At 44.1% G+C, this 26,109-nt stretch overlaps 1 protein-coding gene across 1 annotated transcript; it reads left to right on the top strand.

Moving 5' to 3' along the window:
* The first annotated feature begins 3,016 nt into the window (after positions 1-3,016).
* LOC102446056 (DGAT1/2-independent enzyme synthesizing storage lipids-like) lies at positions 3,017-25,850 on the top strand. Its single transcript, XM_075920684.1, is given in 8 exon segments — positions 3,017-3,448; positions 6,051-6,185; positions 6,187-6,379; positions 7,155-7,319; positions 11,859-12,052; positions 13,579-13,639; positions 14,019-14,158; positions 24,470-25,850. Coding segments are annotated over 8 exon segments (1,200 nt in total). The 5' UTR covers positions 3,017-3,241; the 3' UTR covers positions 24,575-25,850.
* The last annotated feature ends 259 nt before the right edge of the window (positions 25,851-26,109 follow it).

The following is a 26,109-nucleotide window of genomic DNA, read 5'->3' as shown; positions in this document are numbered from 1 at the left end:
TCTACACTGGCCCTTTTGCGCAAAAGCTTTTGCGCAAAAGGACTTTTGCCCGAACGGGAGCAGCATAGTATTTCAGCAAGAAGCACTGATTTCTTACATGAGATCGTCAGTGTTCTTGTAGAAATTCAAGCGGCTAGTACAGACTTCTTAATTGCCAGTCAAGACACAGCCCTAAGGTATTGAGCAGATTCCCCCATTGATTTTCTTTTTGTTGCTCTTGTGGCCCTATGGTAATCTTTCATGTCCCCTACAATATATAATCCTCAGTTATGGTCACTCTTTTTTATACTTACCTGAGAGCTTTCATCATCTGTCTCCTTTGAGCCTAATTTAAAGCCCTCCTCATTAAGTTGGCAAGTTGGTGCAGGAAGATGTTCTTCCCCTGTTATCCAGATGGACCCAATGGTGTCAGGATCCACAAAGCCTGGGGGCCAAGTTCCCCTCCCCACACTTTTTAACATGGGCATAGTTTGGAGAGCAGGGGCAATGTTGTCCCACTCAAACTGCTCCCCTCAGGGAGGCATGGAGAAGTGTCAGCTCTGCTGCCCTTCCAGTGCAGTTTCATGCCTGCCCAAGGCTTAGAGTTGGGGGGACAACACCACTGCAAAATACTGCCCACTTGCTAGTGACACTCCATACCTGACCAAAGCTTGCAGTTTGAGGTAGCAATGCCACCCCTTGTGCTCCAACTATGCTGATGTTAAAAGTGGATGGCACAATCCCCTGACTCCCTAGTTCCAGCGTCAATGACCCACAAAGTGACCTGCAAAGGTTCGGACACCCTTGGGTGGACCCCCACCTCTTCCTACCAGATATTCTTCCTGGAACAGTATCCCTCCTGTCAATATCAATTACAAGTCATGCATTAATCTGCAGGATGTGCATGTGTTTGCCTAGGTCCTTACTCTCAACTGAGAGGATGGACAAGAACACAACCTGCACTCCTGACTCATTTGCCTTCTCCCTTGCTCCCAGAAACCTATAGTCACTGCTGACCTTTTCACGCTCAGACCTGGCAGTGACCACATGGAGTAGTAATCAGAGTGATGGATGAGTCTTGTCAATTTTCATGTCTCAATGCAGGCTCCAGACAGGCAGCACAACTCCTAGGATATCAAGTCAGGTTAGCGGATGAATGCATCTGTTCTTCTCAAAAGGGAGCCCCTGACCAGCAGCACTGTGTCTCCTCCTCTTGGGTACAGTGACCATGAACCTTTCAGTCTGAGGGACAAATGGATCTTCCTCCTCAGCCATTGGGATTTGTGCTCAACTCCTGTTGCCAGTACAGCATATGGGAAATTTGATCGGTCCCAAAGTACTTCACAGGTCCTGTCCCTCTTGGTCATAGACTCATGCCCGTTCTTGGATCAAGGGTGAGTGACCCTATATCCCTACATCAGTTTAGTCACTTTGTACCATTTACAGTTCTTTGTTGGCCAGTCCTATTGATCCCTTGGGGGTGAAACTCCCACAGATTTGTGACCTGCATTAGCAATTTGCATTAATTAGCCACTCGTTATTTGAATTCCTATATTAAGGTGAAGATACAATTTGTATAACATTTATAAAGCTAATACAAGTCTTCGACTATTCTAGGCGTCCATAGCGTATGTCACATCTCAACAATAGTCTGAATAGTCCATGTTTCCAAAGTATCACATCTGTCATGTTGCTAATGACTTCTATGGGGGTGGGTTCAAATCCCAAATAGGTCTTTAAGTATTCTGGCCTGAGAATCAGTTCTTCTGAGGGCCAAAAGAGGGAACTGAGAGCAGAGCACCTTCAGGGCTGTACTGGGACAAAGGGGTACTCTGTGACAACCCTTGGTCACAAATCAACAGCTATTTAAGGATATATCTACAGTTCATTTACTCTATCAGGTGTCAAGTATCGGAGGGAAAACAGTGTTAGTCTGAATCTCCAAGAACAACCAGAAGTCCTGTGGCACCTTATAGACTAACAGATTTATTGGAGCATAAGCTTTCATGGGAAAAAACCCACTTTGTCAGATGCACGCATCTGATGAAGTGGGTCTTTGCCCATGAAAGCTTATGCTCCAATAAATCTGTTAGTCTATAAGGTGCCACAGGACTTCTCGTTGTTCTATCAGGTGTGTTTTTCTTCTTTATAGTTATGCTTGAGGTGGGCTCAAACAGCAGGTGAAGACAAGCCATAAAGAAAAGATTTGTGACACTAAGACTAAATCTGGTAGGCCCTCTCTAGTTATATAGAATTCCACCTTCCTTTGGAAGTTTTAAATAACAGAATTATATGGGGGTGGGGGAAGGACAGGAAGGGAAGCCCTTTCCCCAAAACCGCTCCACTCCAAACCAAACAAGTCAAAAAGAAGCAAAACTCTCCAGTGGGCAACTTCAAACCAAATACTAAAAGTAAATGGAAAGGTTTGTTAAACTGAAAGAAATCCATTGGAGATGCTTAACCACATGATAGCAGACAATTTTATTCTGACGCAAAAAAGTCAGCATCACAAAACCGGTTTTACATCTGTTTCTCCTTGCTAATGGGAGAAAGATAGACCATGTCATGCATGTATTTTGTAATATATTGTGTGAAGAAAATTTGTAATTGTTTAAAGTAAGGTATAGTAAACAATAGATTTAAATATTCCACAACAAAATATGTAAATTTTAACTATACTATTTAAACAAACTGGTCATCTTTCCAAGTCAGTTGACCTAGGCTTTGAGATTCGGTGCTGCAGGTTTTCTTTATGCTGTTAGACATACCCTTTGTTCCTAGCCTACTGCCCCAAAGGAGTCAGGGGCCACAGCACTAGAGAGGATACATTTCTAGAGGGGATGTACACAGTAGTTGGGGATTTTTCCTACAACTGAGTAATGTAGTTATACTAACCTAATCTCCTTGTGGACACCTGAATCACTGCAAACTTGAGTTTAGAAAAAAAAATCCTTTTTTTTATTAAAAAAATGGACTGTTCAACACTGATATATTTACAGAAGGATATGTCCTGTTTCATCTACTTTCTAGTACATGTAGTAATGGCTAGGAAAATAAATGTTAAAGATAAACCTGTTTTTAAAATTACACAACCTAACCAAAGTCGAGTACTGCCACACTCAGTATAACCAACACCTGTCCATTCAGACTGTACAGTGGTACAGTGGTTTCAAGGAGGGCTGATGAGCCGGGATCACAACTCATCTCACAAAACATTTGTACATTCATCAGCCCTGTCACAGCTCCCTGCAGTCCAGCTGGGATGTCGCACTCGTCTTGCAGTGGTACAGCGCTTCCTCTGGGCTTTCTCTGCAGTATGTCATCCCACTCACCAGGGGATGGTGCAGCAGCTGCTGGGAGCCAGGTGCTCTCTTGGTTTCACCTCATGCTGATGTTGGGTTCTCTATTGGATTGTAGCCAGCCCTGCAGCCAGCAGGAAGGGGAGTCCACCCAGCCATGGCCAGCAACGGTGAGGAGGGCACCAGCCTCGCCAGCACCCCGCACCTTCCTCCCAGCCCAGTGCCTCAGGTCCCCACCCAACTGTCACCCAACTGCCCTGGCACCTCCACCCAACTGCCCCACACCTCCATTCGACTGACCCGGCATCTCCCATCTGCCACTGCACCCCTACCCTACTGCCTTCACTCCCCCCACCTGGTCTGATGCCCCTTCAACTGCACTTCCACCCAACTGCCTTGACCCCCTCAACTGCCCCAGCATCTCCACCCAACTGCCCTGGCCCCCTCAAAAGCCCTGACCCCCCGCAAATGTCCCAGCACTTCTGCCTAACTGCCCTGATTCTTCCAACTGCCTCGGCCTCTCCACCCAACTGTCCTAACTCCCCAAACTGCCCTGACCCTCCTCAACTGCCTCAGCATTTCCATTCAACTGCCCTGACCCTCCCCCCACCAATTGCCCTGGAACTTCCACCTAGTTGTCCTGACACACAACTGCTCTCATACCCCCCAACTGCCCCAGTACCTCCCACCAACTGCCCTGACCCCAACTGCTCCAGCACTTCCAGCCAACTGCCCTGACACCTCCCATATGGTCTGACAGCCTCACAACTGCCCTGATGCTTCCCATCTGTCCCGGCACCTCCACCCAACTGCCCCAACACCCCACTGCCCTGACATCCTTACCCAACTTTTGTGAGACCTAACTGCCCTAAGACTCCACTCAACTGATCCCATCAGCTACCTCAAAGTCCCACCCAAAGTCCTGGCACTTCTGTCTAACACCTCTCCCCCTACCTAATGCCTTGATGCTCCTATTCACCACTTGACACCCCTGCCCAACATTCAGGTTCCCCACTAGATACCCCTTATCCCCACCCAACTGCTCCAGAAGACAACTCCATCCTTACTACCACCCACTCCCAATTTTTCTGTCTCAACCTTCCCATATACCACCAAACAAACCACCAAATATCCTCTGCCCACCACCAAAACTCCCACTCAAATGCTATGACACACCCACCCATCCCAGCCAAAACTAGAGATGCCCTGCCAAGCTGTCCCAGAACCCATCACCACACAAATCTGAACCCAGCTACCAAAATACCACCCCAACAATCCTCACGCACATAACTGCCGCAACACTTGCCACTCAGACAACCCTAATACTCAAGACATGATTCACCCAGCCTGGTCCAACCCCCAACCCCATTCAAGGATACATTTACACAGCAATTATGTCAAAATAATGCTTTCTGTTAAAAGCATTTGCGGAAAAGAGCGTCTAGATTAGCACAAACGCTTTTCCGCAAAAGCACTTTTTGCGGAAAAGCGTCCGTGCCAATCTAGACGCGCTTTTGCGCAAAAGAGCCCCAATCGCCATTTTCTCGCAAAAGCTTTTGCACAAAAGAACTTTTGCCCAAATGGGAGCAGCATAGTATTTCTGCAAGAAGCACTGATTTCTTACATGAGATCGTCAGTGTTCTTGCGGAAATTCAAGCGGCCAGTGTAGACACAGCCCTAGTGATTCTAGCATTGTCCATTCTTTTATTTGTTTCTTTCACAACTATTTCCCACACTTCCCATATCTGTAACTCCATCCCCAAACTGAATTTTAATACTATTCATTACCTTGTCTTTCAAAACCATCTTTAAGACCCATATCTTCTGTGAAAGCTCCAAGAAATTACCAACTAATTAAGGATAGGTTGAGGGGAAAAAAGTATGGTTGGTATTTTACAAAATCCACGTGTATAATGTATATAGAAATGGACTTTGCATCTTTTCCTCCATCTTTTGCATATCACTTGTAGTCTTAGGCTGTAATCCTGACATCTCTTATGCATATAGAATTATAGAATCATAGAATAATAGGACTGGAAGGGACCTCGAGAGGTCATCGAGTCCAGCCCTCCGCCCTCAAGGCAGGACCAAGCTCCGTCTACACCATCCCTGACAGATGTCTATCTAACCTGTTCTTAAATATCTCCAGAGAGGGAGATTCCACCACCTCCCTTGGCAATTTATTCCAATATTTGACCACCCTGACAGTTAGGAATTTTTTCCTAATGTCCAATCTAAACCTCCCCTGCTGCACTTTAAGCCCATTACTCCTTGTCCTGTCCTTAGAAACCAAGAGGAACAAATTTTCTCCTTCCTCCTTGTGACACCCTTTTAGATATTTGAAAACCGCTATCATGTCCCCCCTTTATGTTTAACTTTAAGCAAATGAGTCAAGAATACATTTGTGGAATCAGAGCCTTGGGCTGGAAGCTGCCCAGGACGGAGACAGTATCTTAATGTGTGCTTTCTTACAGTGCCCAGTACATTGGGAAACTATCTGGTGTCTCTGAACACTATCACAATATCAATAAAAAAATAACACATATTTATATATATAACCATAGTATGAACCATATATCAAAGCCCTAGTTTATTTAGGAGAGTCAGTTAATGTTAAGAACATTCATTTAAATGAAATAAAAATGTGTGGAACTGCTCTACTAGTAGTGAGAATAAAAGATAAGGTAATTTTTTCCTAGTGGAAAAGCTAAGAATGTTGCTTTGACTATGAAGGGTTTTAGACTTAGGTTTTTTTCGTTCTCTTTTTAACAGGAGATGCTAAGCAGAAGTAAATCCAATATTTCAGAGCAGAAACTTGTAAACTATATGACCTATCTGAATTACATATTGGAAGAATTGACTGGTCTGGAGTACCCTAAGATTATCTGGATTACGTATCTACTTCTTTTTGCTGTTAATTCCATTTATAATGCTGTTTGCATTTCATATAATTCTGTTTGGTGTTCTCTACTTTTCTAGTCTTCTCCTTAATGTTTATAAGAAGAAAAATTACCTAAATGGGGATTATTCTAGTAAATTATGGGACAATGGAAAGCAAATGGTGGTATGCCTCTGGGATTTATATGGAAAGTTATGGCATGGTAAGCAAGATTTTTTCTTTAAACATTAACCCAATACCTCTTAAATAAAGTGAAAGCACTAAAGAAAACCCTGGTTCCCCAAATATTATCTAGTTACTTCATACCCCACTTTATCATGCTGTTTGCTCCTTTAACTATTCCAGAGCAAATTCTCTGGATGATTGTGTGTGACAAAGTCTTTTTTACGGTAAAAAAAATCCTGCATCAATTCCCTGCCATTCATTCAATTCAATTCAATTCAATTCAATTCAATTCAATTCATTCATTCATTCATTCATTCATTCAGAAATTTGTGTTCCAAACTGATGCTGTTGACGTGGACCTCGGGGCTCTCTTGTCATTAGTCTTTCAGTATTATGAATGTCTACTGCTATATTTGAATTGAAAACTCTTTCTTTGAGAAACAAAATATTACAAAATTGAGTAACATTTAACTGTCCTATAGCTAATATAATATCCCTGCAGTATTGTGTTTTAAGGACGACTTTTACAGATTATACACCATTGCATTAACTTAATATTACAAAGAACACCAATTCTTGGGTGAACTAGTGATATCTAGCTTTGCAGCTGTATGCCTACTAGGTGCAGATATGGATTTTTTGGTGATATTTCATATAGGGAGTAGAATACCAGTCTGCCATGTACAAAGTATATAATAGGTGGCACACATTCTTTGGGCCCAAAGAAAGGTGACTGCTTGTATTGAGTATGGAACTTATGTTAAATCACAGCTTGACTGGTATAAAACTAATTGGATTTTGTTTACTTGAAGGTTATGAGCTTCATGGTGTGGAAAAAATCCCAGAAGGACCAGCGCTGATTGTTTATTACCATGGAGCCACTCCTCTAGACTACTTGTACTTTATAGCTAGATTATGTAACCAGAAGGGCAGACTCTGCCATTCAGTAGCTGATCACTTCACCTTTAAAATACCAGGTAAAGCATTTTCATTGTACTGGGATGGTGGGGCAAAGGGAGGGGAGTTGGAAATATTTTAAATTCAAGAGTACTTGGTGAAATACATACATTAATTCTAGTGATACATACATTAGAACAGGCATTCAGATTGCTTTCCAGTGTGTGCTACAAAAAGTATAACTGTGAGTGTTTGAGAAAATCTGAGATATCCCGAAGTTCATAATATCTAAAGGTTCACAGATTTCCAAAAATTGCAGGTTGCATTAACTTAAAGCAAAGGCAATGTCCTTTCTTCTGTTCAATATCCCACTTAATATTTTGGTATAATTAAGGCCGTTGTAAGTGAAAACAACATATTATTGAACAAGTTGTATTATTGACTAATATGTAAATAAAGCTCTATCAAATTCATGACTATGAAAAATGCATCAAGGACCATGAAATCTGATCTCTTCTGTGAAATCTGATTATTGTAGCAGGGAGTCATGGTATTGCCACTCTTACTTCTGTGTTGCCGTTGGAACTGGGTGGCCATAGAGGATTATATATATATACACACGCACATGTTACTATGTGTTTATATTAGAAAGGGCAAAGTCAAAGAAATGCACTTCACACTTGAAGTGATGAGGTTTATGATAGTCCTTAGTTCTTGGGGAAATTCATTAGAAAGTCTCAGACTTCTTCCCAGAGAAAGCTATTTCCTATATGAACAAGTTTTACTCTTAGGCTACGTCTACATTGGCAAGATATAGAGCAAAAGCGGCCGCTTGTGCGCAAAATCTTGCCACCTGTCTACACTGGCCGCGAGTATTTGCGCAAGAACACTGACGTTCTAATGTATGAAATCAGTGCTTCTTGCACAAATACTCTGACGCTTCCGTTCAGGGATAAGTCCTTTTGCGCAAGTGTTCTTGCGCAAAAGGCCAGTGTAGACAGGTAACATCAATTTCTTGCGCAAGAAAGCCTGATGGCTAAATGGCCATTGGAGCTTTCTTGCGCAAGAGAGTGTCTACACTGGCACGGATGCTTTTGCGCAAAAGCAAATCTTTTGCACAAAGGCACATGCCAGTATAGACGCTCTCTTGGGCAAATACTCTAACGCAGAAACTCTTGCGTTTAGAGTATTTGCTCTAAATCTTGCCAGTCTAGATGTAGCCTTATCGTTGAGAGTTCCAGTATGTGAAAGGAGAGCAGTCAGCAGCCACAGTCTTCATTCTAGAACTTCAGATGGTTTTTCACATATCTGTGGCTGAGGTCATGGAGTGCTTTGAAGATCAGGACTGAGATGTTGAATTTGATTCTATTGGAAGTCAATATAGAAAGTAGAGGACGTATTTAATATATTCTTGGTAGCCTATGTTGCTGAAGAGATGCACTGTGGCATTCTGGAATAGATACAGTTTCCTAAATGCTGAAGATTTCAGCCATCCAGGTATATTGCATAGCCGTTAACCAAAAAGGAGGTGACAAAGGCGTGGATAACTGAGGCCAGGTCTTCATAGAATCGTAGAACTGCAGGACAGTAAGGGATCTTGAGAGATCATCAATCCATCTCCCTGTGCTAAAGGAAGACCAAGTTAGCTTAGAACACATGTAACAGATATGCATCCAACCTGTTCTTTAAAACCTCCAGTAATTGGGGATTCCACATCCTCCCTTGGCAACCTATTCCAAAACTTAATCACCCTGTAGTTAAAAAGTTTTTCCTAATATTTAACTTAAATCTCTTTTGATGCAGATATTTCATTATTTCTTGTCTTAGCTTGAGGGGACATACAGAACTGTTGATTATTGTCCTATTTATAACAGTCGTTAACATATTTGAAGACTATTGTCAGGTCCCCTTTCAGTATTCTTTTCTCAAGACTAAGTATGCCCAGTCTTTTTAACCTTTCCTATTAGGTCAGATTTTCTAAGCCCTTTATCCTTTTTGTTGCTCTCTGAACTCATTCTAATGTAACCATATACTTCCTAAAATGTTGCATCCAAAATTGAAGCCATTTATCCAGCTGAGGGCTCACCAGTTCCAGGAGGTGTGGGCCATTTACCTCCTGTGTCTTACATATGAAACTACTGTTAATATAGAATATTAACCTTTTTTGAAACTGCATCATATTATTGACTTATATTCAATTTGTGATTCACTATAAACCCCAGATTCTATTCAGGAGTTCACCATCTAGCCAGTTATTCCCCATTTTGTCGCTGTGCATTAATTCACCCCTCATCTACATTTTTGGAAACCACCAATAATACAGCACGTATGGATTTACCTGGCAATTTTTATGTACGTCAGCACTTTTTCTGGAATAGGTATCGTTCAAGTTTTTTTTACTGTATCTTTCAACTGATGTTCTAAAAGAGTCAACTTGCACTGGTCAGGGCTGCTCACCACCAAATTCCTCTGGTAGTATTCCATCCATCTTCGCTGTTTTATTCATTGTAGGACAAAGACCTGTCTTGGCAGTAACCTTGCTCATCATACCATAGTATATTGTGCTACAGAAGTGAAGCATCTGGGAGTGTATGGGCAGTCATATGTCAGCTGGAGACAGCTGAATCAGTGAACTGAGAGTTGCTCCAGGCAGGGAGAAGCAGAGATGGAGGAACATATGGATATTGCTGGGTGGGACTGCTGATTTCCTAGGGAGGGCTGCTTTCTAGCTTGGTGCGCAGCCTCAGAGGGTGTGACTATTTGGGGTTGTGCCCCCCACACACTATCAGGAAGCATGGGTCATTTCTGCTGTTCTATACCACATAGGTTCTTATACTGATCTCACCGTGTGCCTTCTAGTAGTGCATTAAGTGATGTGATTAACATCTCTTGTAGTTTGTCACGTGTTTATTCTCTCATGCTCTTCTCAGGGAGAATTTTGGGTACAATGTAGTATTCTTTTGCAGTAAGAGTTTTTGTTGTTTCTTTTTTTTAAAATGTACACATTGCTATTGTTGTTTATACTAGAGAAAACAAGGTAGAAGATCTCAGACTAGCCCTCAAGAAAACCTGGTTTGCATAGACGAGCTTTGCCTTTGAAGTAGAACATTTCATTGTGCTGAGGAGTGACATTGTTGACCACAGTCTTAAGAGCATTGAGAACCCTGAAGATAAGAACTGAGACCTTCATCAGGACTTGATATTCTGTGGGAAGCCAGCATAGATAGGTTTGATGTGATCACTGTAGCACATGTTGAGATGTTCTGCAACATTCCATTGAACTACCAGTTGAACCTCTCTGGTCCGGGTCTCTCTGGTCTGGATGTTGCTGTACCAAAGAGCCCCACCTGGATTGCCAGTGGCTGAGAGCTCAGCGAGTCTGGTAGCAGACAGCCCTCAAAGCAAGTGGCCTGGGGACAGAGAGCCTAGCCAGTGGGCCAGCAGCAGGTGTGGGGTCAGCAACTGGGGGTAGGGAACCCCACTGGCCAGAACAGGGCAGGTGACCCAGATTGGAGCCCTACCAGAAGGCCAGGCCAACTGACCAGCCTGATGGCCAAGAGGGGAGCCTGAGGCCAGCCCAAAGCCTGACCTCCTTTGGTCCGGCAAACTCCCTTGTTCAGGACCGCTCAGGTCCTGACTCCTGAGGGTGCCAGATTAGGGAAATCCAACCTGTAGTTGAATTTCCATAAGAACTAATGGCTTTGTTCCCAGGTTGCAGGCAGAATTTGCTGTAGTTTGAAAGTGCAAATACCTTTCCATACAATGGTGGCTGAACGTGTCAGTGCCAACACTATTGTAGGATTTTATTATACTAGACTTGTTGCTTTTGACTACAACAAAGTGACTTGTTTGATCAATATTTAAAGTGTGGCCAATTAAACAAAATTTGTTGAATATGAGGATTAATGGGACAGATTATATGGATTACCAATAGGTAGTTTATTTGATTTGCCTCTGTTACTACCCTGCATTTCTGGTCATCTCAGGCACTGATGTCTGGACTGGATAAGAAACATCCAGTTTACTCTACTTTCTAATTGTATATATTTTATTAACTAAGTAACTAATCATAAAATAAAATATAAACAAATCACATAAAAATTGATCAGTTGATACTAACATGATTCATATAATGATCAGATTAATTACTTCCAAATACAATAATTCCTTATTTGCTTTAGTGAGTAATTTGGGAAGGTGGCAGACCTTTTTTAGCTATCACCTCCAAAGTAACAGGGTACTGTCAATCTCAAGGACTATTGATATAATTAAAAAGCTATGTTAAAAGAATATTAAGCTTGCAAAATCAAGCAGTCAAAAGTTAGGAAATACATACAAGTATTTAATTTCTCTCTTTACTTTTTGGATCTCAGTGACTATCAGCTATTCAGCTATAACACAATTCTCTAACACACAAATCTGGATGAAAGGTTAGACAATTAGAAAAATATGTCTGTTACTCTTACAAATCATGACTTGGTGTTCAGTTTTCACCTGCAGGCCTATCTGCTTCACATGATGTTTGGCCACTGTTTCTTTTTTTTTTTTTAGGTAAGCAACTCTTAATGTAAGGTGATCTAGTGTTCCAGCATAATGTAAACACAACACATTTTTTACAGGCATTAAGCTGCTTTTAGATCTTTTTGGCGTGATGCATGGTGGAAGAGAAGAATGTGTTCAAATTCTGAAAAATGGCCACTTACTAGGTGTCTCACCCGGTGGTGTTCGAGAAGCATTCTTTAGTGATGAAAACTACAACCTCTTGTGGGGTAATCGCAAAGGCTTTGCTCAGGTGGCTATAGATGCAAAAGTAGTAAGTACCACCTCCTGCTTGTATATATAGACATATTTTCTATCTTGAACAGGGGATCCAAAGACTAATAAAATACTTATTTATAAGAATGCTTTGTAAGATAATGTATTTCACTTGCCATCATTGTCAGAGAGTGCTTGTTCAGCTATTGTGATCAGTACTGACTAGTCTGTTTTTGTGGTCTCACTCAAAAACACAGAGAATGTTTCTTTTCCACCACATGAGTCTTTAATCTTGCTTTCTAAACACTATTGGACATAAGACAGGTAGTCAGCAGGAGAAGCATGTCATAAAACCTCATTTATCCTCTATGTTTTTCATGATTGCTTGTTCCTTTCAAATATATATCCACCCAGATACTAAGTCAAATGTCTCATTAGCCCAGCAGTTACCCCCAAGGGTCATTAATCTGTACTAGGAACATGTTGATTGGCATAGTCAAACCTGCAGCCTTCTCTGTGCTGAAGCAACTTCAGCGACCAGGAAACTACAGCCAGCACTCACACCTGGTCTACGCTACTAGAGAAAGCGATCTAAGATATGCAATGCCAGCTATGAGAATAGCATAACTGGAGTCGACATACCTTAACTCAAATCTCTGTGGCATCACCACTGTGGGAGGTCGATAGGAGGAACTCTCTCATCAACTCCCCTTACTCTTCACAACCCCATGGAGTGTCAGGGTTAACAGGGGTGCTAGGAATGGTCAGCTTCATGGATGGTCTTTACTAAACCCACGAAATCAAGGGTCAGGAGATCGATCTCTGGAGTGTTGATCTTGGGGTAAATGAAGACAAGTCTTCAGTCATATAGTCTATATCCATAAGTTTAATTCTTTTAAAAGAATGATAATTTGCGTACAAAGTATGCACTATGAGTGAATGCAGTAGTGGATATGATGGAAAGCTTTTTTTGTTTTCCCCCCCTAGCATGCCACATGTATCAGCTCTCTAAAATTGCAGTTTGAGCAGGTTTCTGTTAGGACTTTTGCTTCATTCGGTTTGCCTACGTGCAAGATTTTGCAGCCAGTAACATATCTGGATATTTTTTTTAATTCGCTAGTCTTGGCATTTTAGGCAAAGTCTCAAAAACCAAAACCCACCAGGAGTATGTCTCTAAAGCCATCTCTTTGGAATGGTTTCACACTACTTATGGAATCTGTTTTTTCTGCTATGGAATGTTATGCTGATAACCAATGCTGTTTTAGTGTTTGTGTACTTTGGGATCCCAATCAACACCCTTGAAATCAATGGAAAGATTCCTATTGAGAATCTTCCCCACTTAAGTTAAGATCAGACCCATGGGAAATAACTAGCTGTAGTTTTTCTAAGCAAACACACAACTTCTTTCATTTACTAATAAAAAATACCAGTTTAATTTCAATTTAGTGAGATGGTAACATTTACTATGATCATCATGTGACATAAATGGAAAGCCTCTCTAGTTCAGAGATGATTAAGGGTTTAAAAAATATTAGACAAAAATGTTGTCCAAATCTTCACCCCCTCTTTTTTTTCTTTTCTTAGCCCATCGTCCCTATGTTCACACAGAATCTTCGGGAAGGATATAGGACACTCGGAAAAATATGTAAGATATAATCCATATATATACCCTCAAGTTTAAAATTTTTAAATATGTGCAGTATTTACTTTATGTCAGACATATACTTGTAAATATACTTGTCAGACTTCTGTTTTAACTCTGATAATTGTGTTTTTATTTTATTAATTAGGGTGCATACCAAACATGCATGAGGAAAAGCAAGGATAAGTAGAGGATTTGTTTCCTCACCACCACCCAAGATTCTATGTATGCCCTGTAAACTATCTTGCCTATTTTGTCATGGCCTTGGTAAAATGTTCTTGACGCTTTGCAAAACAAGCAATCCAAGCACCATTTTGGATTCAGGGTCTCAGTTAGCTTCCAAACTTTTGCTCACTATTAACAATTTTTTTAAAACTCACAGGGTCATTTAGATGGCTTTATGAATATTCTCGATTGCCAGTAGTTCCTCTATATGGAGGGTTCCCAGTCAAATTTCGCACATATATTGGAGATCCCATACCATATGATCCAAATATAACTGCTGCAGAACTAGCTGAAAAGGTAATTTGATTTTCTCAATAATCAAATCTCTCCAGTATTCTAAAAATTGTTGCTTTTCAAGAATAAAAGGCAAAAATAAAATGTCAGGGTTTTTTATATTTTTGTATAATGTTTTATAATTGTCCATCCCATAATCTGCTCTATAGACATCCATCATTCTCTGTCACACAATGAACTGTTGCCCGCTAACAGACATCAGTGGCTGTAATTGATAATCTATGGTTGCCATTGGCTCCTGACCTCATTATTTTAAATTATCTTAATTCTTCATAGATGTGTACATTGTTTTAATTAGAGATGGCAAAAACAAATGATGGAACAGTTTTGTGATAGGAGCTGCTGATTCACTTAAGTCAAAAACTTTTGCAGGAATATATTGATTTCATTAAAAAAAAACACACAAAATTATCAAATCAATTCATTTCTATATGTTTTGGTTTGTATAAAACATTTTTATATGCCAATAGTTGTACTGATATTTCTGAAAAAAATCTGGAAATTTTTGTTTTGCAGGAAATTTTGAAACATCTATTTTCTTCTTTTCAATTGGGACAAAAGTCAATTTTTAAATGTCACAATTTCCTGTAGAAATTCTGAGTTTCAATAAGATCTGCTTTTAATCTCATAACCCTCCACCCTTCCACACTCCCTTAGTAATTTACACCAGCTGTTTCCAACCAAGGATACATGGAGTACTTGCTAGATATTTATAGAGAGCTTGCTAGTCACAGGTACTGGTTGGACTTGTTACCTGCTAAATTATATTGAAAGAATTAAAGATTTCATTAAAAGCTTTCCCAATTTCTTTTCCATGGAAGCAAATAGCTTGTCACAGGAATGTTATCTGGTTGCAAAAGAGAAGGGAGGTGATTCACATAATTGTGATTTAAGAGTCATGGGCAACTGGTATGGTAGGCAGGGAAAGGCACTGCCTTCCTAAACCACCAGTTTGGCCCCGCCCACACTCTGCCCCCAGAACACCTACTGTAGGTGTTCTGGGAGCGGAGTGTTTATGCCCCCCAGTACCTGCCCTCCTCGTGCTCCAGGGCCGGAAAGGCTAGGGACACACATGCCCTCCTCCCTCCCCATGCTCCGGAGCCAGGGAGCCTGGGGCTGCACACCCGCCCTCTCCATGCTGGGGGGATCTGGCGGTGGTGCACTAACCCACCTTCCCTTGGTGGAGGGGGCGAGGAGGCAGCTTGGCTCCCATGGAGGGCAGGGCCTCAGTAGAAGGGTCAGGTGGGGGTGGGGCCCTGCTGTCACTGACTGCCCATGCTCAGAGTTAAAGGGCTTAGAAAATCTATTTTATATCATACACTGGAGTGAGAACTGTAATGCAAAGACAGTCAGTTTCAGGCAACTTGAATACTGTCAACTGGTAACAGGCTTCTGTAAGAGGAGATAGAGTAATCCCCATCTGTGAAATAATAAATAATAAAGGGTAGAGATTGGGATACCACCCAAGGCCATCCCTATGCATAACAGAATATGAATCTGCCTAATGCACCCAAAAATTTGGGGCTCTCCCCAGATAGCAAGTAAGAGCGGCCAACCTGCTCCTACCTGGTGTTCCAGTAGTACCCCAAATTATGGCGATGTGACATGCAAACATTGGGGCTGGAGCAGTTACCTTGATGCCACCACTGTCGGTTCCTCCTGCTGCACGTCGCCTGAGCTGGGCTCTCTGGAGTTTGGAGTGGCTCTGACTCCCAGTGAGCTGCAGAGTGGGGTGGCAGCCTCTGCAGCAGCCAGGCGTTTAACCCCCTCCCTGCTAGACTCTTCCAGGTAATGTGCCCTGGAGAGGGTATGGGAAGAGCGCAGAAGCCCTGCACTGGTGTGGGAACAAGTTATGTGGGGGGACACGTGGAAGAGGGGGTTGCGTAGGACCCCATAAATTCTAAAGATGGCCCTGATGCCAGTTGATGTTCTGCTAATCCTCTGAGCTTTATAAAAGGATAGAAGCATCAGTCTGGGAGTAGAACTACAGAGGGAAGAAATAGGAACGAGTTTCATAACTCAGCCTATATGGCACATCTGCTATTTATCTCTTTTGTCTAAACTTCATGAATACACAACAGAGATCTTCAAAATGTGTAGCTATGAACCACAACCCATAGTTTCTTTTTGCCTTCAAAAATATACAGTTGCATCTCTGAGAACAATAAACATTTTCAATCATTAATTTATGGACTTACTGAATCCCAGCATTTCCAACCTTTACCATCTACTCTTTAGTTTCTCCCTTAAATATCTGTTTTTCCTCCCAAGCTACCTCTTCTGCATGGAGAAAAACTCCCTGATAAAATCTTATTACTCACTACTTCATCCATCTTCTAATCTCACCTTAAATCTCATCATTGCCATAATGCTTACAAAAGCCAGTTTGCTAATCATAGCTAGTTAGAGAATAAACTGAGATTATTACTCCTCTCCTATCCTTTTCCCACACCCTTCCTAAAAAGCCAGATTTAAAAAAAAAAAGCCTATGGTGCATAGGGATGTTAACTATCATGTATTTGTATAAATGTTTAACTGCTAGAAATGTTAGCGGTTACATGTTTACACATGGGGGTAGGCGGGAGCTGGTGCTCACGGAGAGACAGCTTGAAAGCTGCTTCCTGCCTGCCCTCCCCTACCCCAATGCTGCTGCCTCTCTATCAGAGGCAGAAGCACGGGAGGTGAGAGGTCAGGTGCCTCCATGGGAGCTAGTGCTCTTGGGGGAGCTGGTTTTTAAGCTGGCTTTCCCCAAGCACTGGCTTCTACCTGCCTTCCCCCATCCAGTGATGCTGCCTCTGATATAGAAGCAGCAAGGGGGGTGAATATAGTTGTTAGAATTAACCAAGAAGACCAGGCTTATCAGTTAATCATGATAATTTAATACATGCTATCATCTCTAACAGTGCATGTAACTGTGAGCAAAGATGAGCAAATTCTTCATGTTACTCATTTGGCTTTATGCATCTCCATCCCCTGTTCTTCATGTGTTTGTCTCTTTAAATAATGTCAGGGCAAGGGTTACATTTTTTTCTGTTTATACAATAGTGTTTGGGGTCTTTCCGCACTACCATAGTACAGATATTTACTACTCCCACTATTACAGATGGCTCTAACAGTTTTTACTTCCCTACCACAAATAATCTGAATATATATTATCGTATCTTCCCTTCAGGTAGTCAATAAATTCAGTACAGGCATAGTCTTCCTCCCTCTCTAGACTTGCACAGACTCCCTTTACTTAATTTCTTCCTCCATTCTTTCCCTAGATTACTGCCTGATGAACAGTTTATTGCTTGTATTGCCTGATGAACAGTTTATGCCTAGCTAACACTGGGCCACAACAGCATACAGGGACAAACACTGTAGTGAGCTTCCTGAGAACACTCCCCATGGCAGGATTAAAGTCATAGTCAAATATAAAGGCAGCTTTTAGCAGCTAAATATGAAATACTTTCTCATAAGGTGACTATCCGCCCCGTTTTTACTGGGACTGCCCTGTATTTAAGCTGCCTCCCAGGCGTCCCGACTTTTTTTTTAAGGGGGCAAAATGTCCTGTGGTTGCATGCCCCCTGCTGGTGCTTTAATTCCCCCAGTCAGGGCAGCGGCAGCGGCGGCAGCAGCAGCCTCCTATTTGTGGCTGGTGGTAAAGCAGGCACCAGCATGTGGTGTGTGGAGTCAGGCAGGGAGCCGAGGAGGAAACAAGGTAGTAGCTTCCCTCTCTGTACACCCTAAAGAAAAAGGGAAGTCTGCCAGCCTTTCAGGAACACAGGGCTGAAGCCCCAACCACTGGCACGCCACCCCCCAGGGCTGAAACCCCTTTCCCATAGGGAAATATGGTTCCTAGGCGAGCCCTAGCCACTGCGGGGCTCAGACTGATTCCCGGGCAGCACCCTCCTCCCCTTTCTTTCTACTGTGGGGCTGAAGCCTTGAGTGCCGGTGCAGCGACCGAAACACTAACTTCTTCTTCGAGTGGTCCCCGTGGGTGCTCCACTCCAGGTGTCGGGTCCCGTCCCGGCGCCGCTGGTCGGAAAACTTCTATAGCCGTAGCCGAGCCGGACCGCGCACGCGCGGACGCAGCGCGCGGCGTTCGCGCCTTTGCAACGGACCGGCTCCCCCTTGTCAGTTCCTCTCAGCCGCCCGTGGTTGCTGGCGGAACGCCGTTTGTCTCCTCAGACAGGAGCCGCTACTACACAAAAAAAAAAAAAAAAAAAAAGAGAAAGAGAAAGTTAGTTAGTTAATTGGTTAATAATAGTTAGGTAAAAAAAAAAAAAAAAAAAAAAAGAAGACAAAAACGAGACATTATGCCTGGGTCACCGGGATTTAAACGGTGCGCTCTCTGCAAGGAAGCCATGCCAGCATCTGACGGGCATGAAGCTTGTGTCAGATGCTTAGGAGAGGCGCATGTGCCACAAAAATGCACTCACTGTGCTAAATTGACTCCGCGGGCACGCAGAGATAGAGATATGCGCCTGAAACTGCTGTTGTGTGACAAAGCTTTACAGCCTCCGGAGCAGCAGGTCTCAAAGTCCTCTATAGGACAAAGGAAGAGATCAGATTCCCCTGAGGCGTTGGGATCAAAAAAGAAGAGAGTTTCTCCCACCCGCTCTCTCCCGCCTCCCTCGCTGTCCCGGGCTGGTCAGGAGCACAAGCCGGGTGTCTCCGGGGCGGCAACGCACTCAGGCAGGTCGCATAAGCCGCAAGCGGCAAGCCGCTCGTTATCGGCACCGGCTCCGCGTCCCGCCGAGAGCACGGTCGCTGCGGAACGCTCGGCACCGCCACAGGGGCTGGAGCCGCGACAGTCTGCCCAGCCGCATCGAGCGGCACCACAAACGGCTATTGGGGGCCAGGACAAGCCGGCACCGTGCTCGGCACCGGATGCCGCATTGCCAGATGGCACCGGGGAGCGGAACGAACGGGGCCGGCAGATCGCCCCCCACCGTGCCGAGTCGGCACCGGCAGATCATGCTGCTATCGCAGCTGCACCGAGTGACCATCTGCCTGCGGTGCCGGGCAGGATGCTAATGCCTGCCGACAATGCTGGCGAAATTATTCCTCCCCCTACCAGCTGTTCCTTATCAGTGCAAGGGGGAGAGGCTTCCCCTGCCTCAGCAGTCCCGACAAAGGCTGCTAGAAAGTCAGCACGAAGGCATTCAATTTCACCTTCACCTCAGCCTTCAGTTTCTCCTTCTCAGTCAATGAGGGCTAGTCATCCTCCGTTGTCTCATAGCCCAACAATGCCTTCTCCTCGCTGTAGGTCAAGATCTTGTTACTCTGACCATCGGGAACGATATCATCGCTACCGTCGGGAATCATCATACAGATCCCGCTCACCTAGCTACTCCCCGCCTAGATCTTATCATAGGCGGTATGACAGCAGATATTCCTCGCGAAGGTCTTCCCCTGACCATTTTGAATATAGAAGTCACCGGTCAGTTTCGGGATATGGGAGACCTCATTCTCGCTCTCATCACTGCTGCTGCCATACTCCTCATGAGGCACGTCAATCATCTCCAATTCAACACTGGAAGAGGGCATCGCCTAAGCACCAGAATCCTTCGCCTTCAGTTCAGCTATCTGAGCCCGAGGAAGGCCAGATATCGGATACGGACGATCAATTACGATCTGTAACTCAAAAAGATATTTCGACATCTTCCCCAGACGATGCAGTGTTTGAAGGGGATCCATCTCCCCCGGACGACACTAAAGACTTTCAAGACCTTTTTAGGAGAGTAGCCCAGTCTCAAGAGGTTCAGATAGCAGACACTCCAACGAAGCAGTTTAAGCTCTGGAGAAATTTACACCCCAAACAACAATCTAAGGTTGCTCTTCCTATGGACGAGGCGATCCTCCAATCAGCAGCAGAGATTTGGAATACCCCGGCTTCGACTCCACCAACTTCGAAACCGGCGGAAAAGCGTTATTTTATAGCATCCAAAGACTCGGAATTTCTGTTTACTCACCCGCAACCAAACTCCTTGGTCGTCGACGCAGCTCTCCAAAGGGCTAAGAACCCACAATTGAAGAATGCGGGGGCTGATAAAGAGGCAAAGAAACTTGACATATTTGGCCGAAAGGTTTATACATCGGCCACCTTGCTTCTTCGCATAGCGAATTATACAGCTCTGTTGGCGAATCATAGCTTCGACAGTATAGCGAAACTTACAGACCTGTCCCAAAGATCATCGGAGGCGGACAGAGAGTTGTTACGATCGATCCTCAAGGAGGGCTATGCATGTTCCAAGGCCAATCTTCAGATAGCCATGGATATAGCAGATACAGCAGCTCGAGGAGTGGCAACAGCGGTGTCCATGAGGCGCTCTTCTTGGCTCGCCACGGCGGCAGTGCCCAAGGAGTTGCACTCCAAGGTAGAAGACCTCCCGTTTGACAAGGTGAGGTTGTTTGCAGAAAAGACAGATGAGGTGCTTCACACGGGAAAAGATTCAAGAACGACACTTCGGACGCTGGGGATGTACGCACCGCCATTCCGCCGCCGTCGTTATTTTCCATACCAAAGACGGTACGATTATCAGTCTCGGAGGCAAACAAATCGTCCGTTCGACCAGTCGCGACCTAGACAGCGCCCTCAACGAAGGCGTCCACCACCACCCAGGGTGACGGGCACGCCCGCCTCAAAACAGCAAGTTTGACTCCCTTGTCGGGGGCAAGCGCATCATACCAATCGTCATTACACAGACAAAACCCATTTTTCACCACCGCTTACGACCTTACTATCATCAATGGGTCGCAATAACATCGGACAAGTGGGTTCTGGAAGTCATAAGCAGCGGCTTCACCATTCCTTTCACTTCCATCCCTCCCACCACCCCACCCTCCCCGTCCCTTTTCAGGGACCCATCTCACGAGGATCTCCTGCGACAGGAAGTCCATCACCTCCTGGACATCGGAGCGATAGAGAGGGTCCCCGATCAGTTCAGGGGAAGAGGGTTCTATTCCAGATACTTTCTAACGGAAAAGAAAACGGGGGGCTGGAGACCCATTCTCGATCTAAGACGTCTGAATCATTATCTTCGCAGACAGCGCTTCAAAATGGTGACACTGACTTCCATAATCCCATCCCTCGATGTCAACGATTGGTTCGCTGCCCTCGATTTACAAGATGCGTATTTTCACATCACAATACATCCCGCGCACAGGCGTTTTCTGCGATTTGTGATAGGTCTCGATCATTTTCAGTATCGGGTTCTACCATTCGGTCTGGCTTCAGCACCCAGAGCCTTCTCAAAAACCCTGGCCGTCGTGGCAGCTCATCTGCGTCGGTTACAGGTGATAATATATCCATACCTGGACGACTGTTTAATAAAAGGTGCCACGCAGCGAGAGGCATCGCAGATGGTGGCGACGGTAGAACAAACGTTCGAGTCACTCGGCCTCCTCCTCAACAGGAAAAAATCAACACTTATTCCGACGCAATTCATAAAGTTTATAGGGATAAACCTCGATTCACGCACGGCAAGAGCTTACTTACCTCACGAAAGGTTTCAAGCGATCAAGGATCTCGTGACCATACTAACCAGCAACACCATGGTATCGGTACACAGTTGCCTGCGTCTCCTGGGCCACATGGCAGCGGCCACTGCTGTAGTTCCTCATGCGCGCCTCCACCTGAGGGGTCTCCAACATTGGTTGTCCACAGTTTATGTCCCTGTGAGGCACGACATCCAAAAGGTAGTATGCCTACCTCCGCATGTCCAAAGATCCCTGCAGTGGTGGACGAAAAAGCAAAACCTTCTGCCAGGGGTTCCATTCCATCGACAACAACCATCGGTACAGATAACATCGGATGCCTCACTCATCGGCTGGGGGGCCCACATGGGCAGCGAACGAATTCAGGGCAAATGGTCTCCCAGCGAAAGGCGTCTGCACATAAATCTGTTGGAGCTTCGGGCAATCTTCTACGCATGCAAACATTTTCTTCCCCACATCAGAGGTCTGACAGTGAGGATACTGACGGACAATATAGCTGCAATGTATTATGTCAACAGACAAGGAGGAGCACGGTCACGATCCCTATGCGCCGAAGCAGTGCGATGTTGGAACTGGTGCATACAGAACAACGTAACCATAGCAGCGTCGTACTTACCTGGCACCGCCAATGTAATTGCAGACTCTCTCAGCAGGCAATTCCCCACGGATCACGAGTGGGAGATAAGGACAGATGTACTTTCTGTGGTATTTCAGAAATGGGGGATTCCACAGGTAGACCTATTCGCAACATACAACAACAAGAAATGTCGCCTGTATTGCTCGAGGGCAGGGCTCGGCAAGGGCTCTCTCGGCGATGCGCTTCTGGTCACATGGAAGAAGACACTTCTGTATGCTTTTCCCCCCACAGTGCTTATCTCCAGGACACTGGAGAAAATCAGCTTAGAAGCGGCGACTGTCATTCTGCTAGCGCCAGCGTGGCCCAGGCAAGCCTGGTATCCATTCTTACACAGAATGTCAGTTCAACCACCTTACCCTCTTCCTCTTCACCAAGACCTCCTTACTCAGGAACGAGGCACGCTGTTACACCCCAGACTGCAGGCGTTGCATTTGACGGCGTGGCTCCTCAGTGGTTAAAAGGGGATGAAAATCTCTGTTCTGAGCAGGTCAAGACAATACTTCTACACAGTAGGAAAGACTCTACGAGGAACACGTACCTTACAAAATGGCGGAGATTCGCTAACTGGTGCATTCAAAACAACATACACCCTCTCTCATCTCCTCTACAACACGTTTTGGACTACATCCTTCACTTACGGACTTCAGGGCTGGCACTATCGTCCCTAAGAGTGCACTTGGCAGCCATCAGTGCTTTTCACCAGCCAATAGAAGGTTCCTCGCTCTTCTCCCATGCAATTACAAAGAGGTTCCTCAAAGGGCTCCTAAATTTGCATCCACCACGAAGGGCGCCTTCCCCTTCTTGGAATCTGGATTTAGTATTGGACACCTTTTGAGCCCTTGACATCAGTTTCTCTGCATATGCTAACAATGAAAACAGTCTTCCTCCTTGCAATTACATCGGCAAGAAGGGTAGGTGAACTGGGGGCGTTGATGGCAAGCCCTCCTTTTACAGTTTTTTCCAAAGATACAGTGACGCTGCGATTACACCCAGATTTTATTCCCAAAGTCTGTTCTTCCTTCCATATTAACGAGCCTGTGGTCCTCCCGACTTTTTATCCCAAGCCTCATTCTTCAACTAGGGACGCTCTGTTTCACACGCTCGATGTCCGACGTGCGCTCTCTTTCTATATAGATAGAACACGTCAATGGAGACGCACTGACAGACTGTTGGTATCTTTGGCACCTAGATCAAAGGGCAAAGCGCTTTCCGCTCAACGCATTGCAAATCTCATCACTCTCTGTATTACGAAATGCCACTTGCTTAGGAATAAGCCTCTACCTGTTTTACCTCGGGCTCATTCTACGCGAGCGGTAGCGACTACCACTGCCTTTGCAAAGGGTATTCCCCTTGCGGATATCTGCCGGGCAGCTACCTGGGCCTCTAGCGCAACTTTCGCACGGCATTATGCCGTAACTAAGAGGTGGGCTTCAGATACAGCGGTAGCCTCTGCAGTCCTGTCCACAGTAGAAGATAACTGACCCGGAGCGCATTCTGGGTTACTGCTTTATACTCACCTGGAGTGGAGCACCCACGGGGACCACTCGAAGAAGAAGAAGAAGTTACTCACCCTGTGTAGTAACGATGGTTCTTCGAGATGTGTCCCCGTGGGTGCTCCACGCCCCACCCTCCTCCCCGCTCCGGGTCTTTCTGCTTTATCTTTCAGAGACCGAGCGGTGAGAGGAACTGACAAGGGGGAGCCGGTCCGTTGCAAAGGCGCGAACGCCGCGCGCTGCGTCCGCGCGTGCGCGGTCCGGCTCGGCTACGGCTATAGAAGTTTTCCGACCAGCGGCGCCGGGACGGGACCCGACACCTGGAGTGGAGCACCCACGGGGACACATCTCGAAGAACCATCGTTACTACACAGGGTGAGTAACTTCTTCTTCTCAGAATTTGTGACTTTGGGTGCACTGAGCATGCGCACCCGAACTGAGCAAACTCAGTATCCCTGAAATTGTGACGGTCACAAAAACGGAGAGGTTTCACTTTTTGCCTATACACCGGCAGCCTCCCCAGATTGGTGTCCCTTATTGAGCGTAGGGAAATATGGTCACCATACTTTCTTATCATGCGTTTAAAAGGATCTGGGGGGGGGGGGGGGGGTGTTATCATTAGCATTATAGCGATTCTATGAGCTGCAGTGTTCCTATCCAGGTAAAATTCTCTGTTTCTTCCTTTCTTTTCCTTAACAGGCAAAGACTGCAATCCAATCTCTAAGAGACAGGCACCAAAAAAGACCAGGAAATATAATAAGAGCTCTATTGGAACGATTTGATAAACATCAGAAAGATTATTAGAATGTTTAAATATATTGAAACGTTTACAACATTGGGTGTAAAAGATCTTTAAAATTGCATGTGTTACTGTAATTTGTGATTTCTTTTAAGAGACATTATCCTTAATTCTTCAGTAATTATTTCTATGACTCACCTCATGTGCTCTGGTCACAAACAGTAAATTTCCTGTCAGCAGAAACAGGCTAAAAAAGGGCTCTTTTGATGCTGATTTCCCCATGGAAAGTAGATCACTTCCCACTATAGTTTGTTTCGCCCCTTTCCTAAAGGCTTGTCTACTTGGAGCCTTTTTCGATTAGTTCCACTTGTGTATGCTCTATTTTGGAATAATGGCCATCCTTTGTTCCAGAATAATTTGTATGCCACATGCTAAATAAATGTGCTAAGCAGGCTAAACTTTAGCAAGATAGTTTGAAACAGTACTTGGTTGGCTGGAACTCTTTTGTCATATTATTCCATTATTACCGTTGTAATGCCTTTTATTGTGATGTTGTAATTTATGTTGAAGAAAATTTTCCTTACTGTGAATTTCTAGTTTGTAATGTATTTGTCTTTGACTAAATGTGAATGGTTAGAATTTAAGCAATGAAAAACAATATGTTTATGCAGAAATGGCAAGAATCTTAACTACATACTCTGTGTGTGTTTCCAATCAAAGGAAGTCGGGTACCTATATAATGACAGAAAATACATTAGACAAAAAATATACAATTATCTTCTTGGTCTATGGAGATTTCACCTAAACATGAAGGAATGACAACTACCCTTACACTGACCTGTCAAAATAGTTATTAAAACCAGACTTTTAATTTTAATATTAATTTTTAAAAGTTATCCACCACAAAGAAGACTGTCTTCTTATAGCTCAGATCTGCATTCCTGTGTATCTACCCATGAGTGAAGGAGTTTGGGGTGGGAAAGAAGGAAGATTACTGGCTCGATGTTCCATTTGTCATGCATTTAAGACAAAGAAAATAGTTTACAGTGTTTCTTTCCAGTTTATCAAACTTAAATGTGCAAATCATTTATAACCTGCTTTTGTGCACAGAGAATCTAATTCTTGTTCATTACAAAATTTAAATATACTACAGAACATCAAACTGTTCCTAAAAAAAGAAAGATTATCTGAAAACATTTTGAAATAATTGTGTATTTGTTCCTTTTTGCTTCTTTGCCTTATATACAATTTGAAAGAGTTAATTTTACCAAAACCAGTTTGGATGTCTTGAAGAGTTGTTGTTTTTTTTACCCTAGAAAGCTAATAAAATAGCAATTATGATTTTGCTGGAGAACTTTTTCAGAATATCAGATATATAGTGTGAGGGGTACATGTGCCCTGGCTGGGACAAATCCAGGTTTGTCTGTCCATTGCATTTCCCAGCAACAGTGAGGAATACAGCAAATGTTGTACTTTCCCCTCACTCCTTGACAAAGAGAAATAGCCAGCAATGATCCGCCTCCCCCCGCCACCCTACTTAAAGGGTGCCTGGGGGGTAGGAGGCTTGGTGTTGAGGCAGTCCTGGACAGGAGATGGGAGG

Source organism: Pelodiscus sinensis, chromosome 2 (genome assembly GCF_049634645.1).
Source record: "Pelodiscus sinensis isolate JC-2024 chromosome 2, ASM4963464v1, whole genome shotgun sequence".
NCBI lineage: Eukaryota > Metazoa > Chordata > Testudines > Trionychidae > Pelodiscus > Pelodiscus sinensis.
This window is presented reverse-complemented; position numbering and strand designations above follow the sequence as displayed.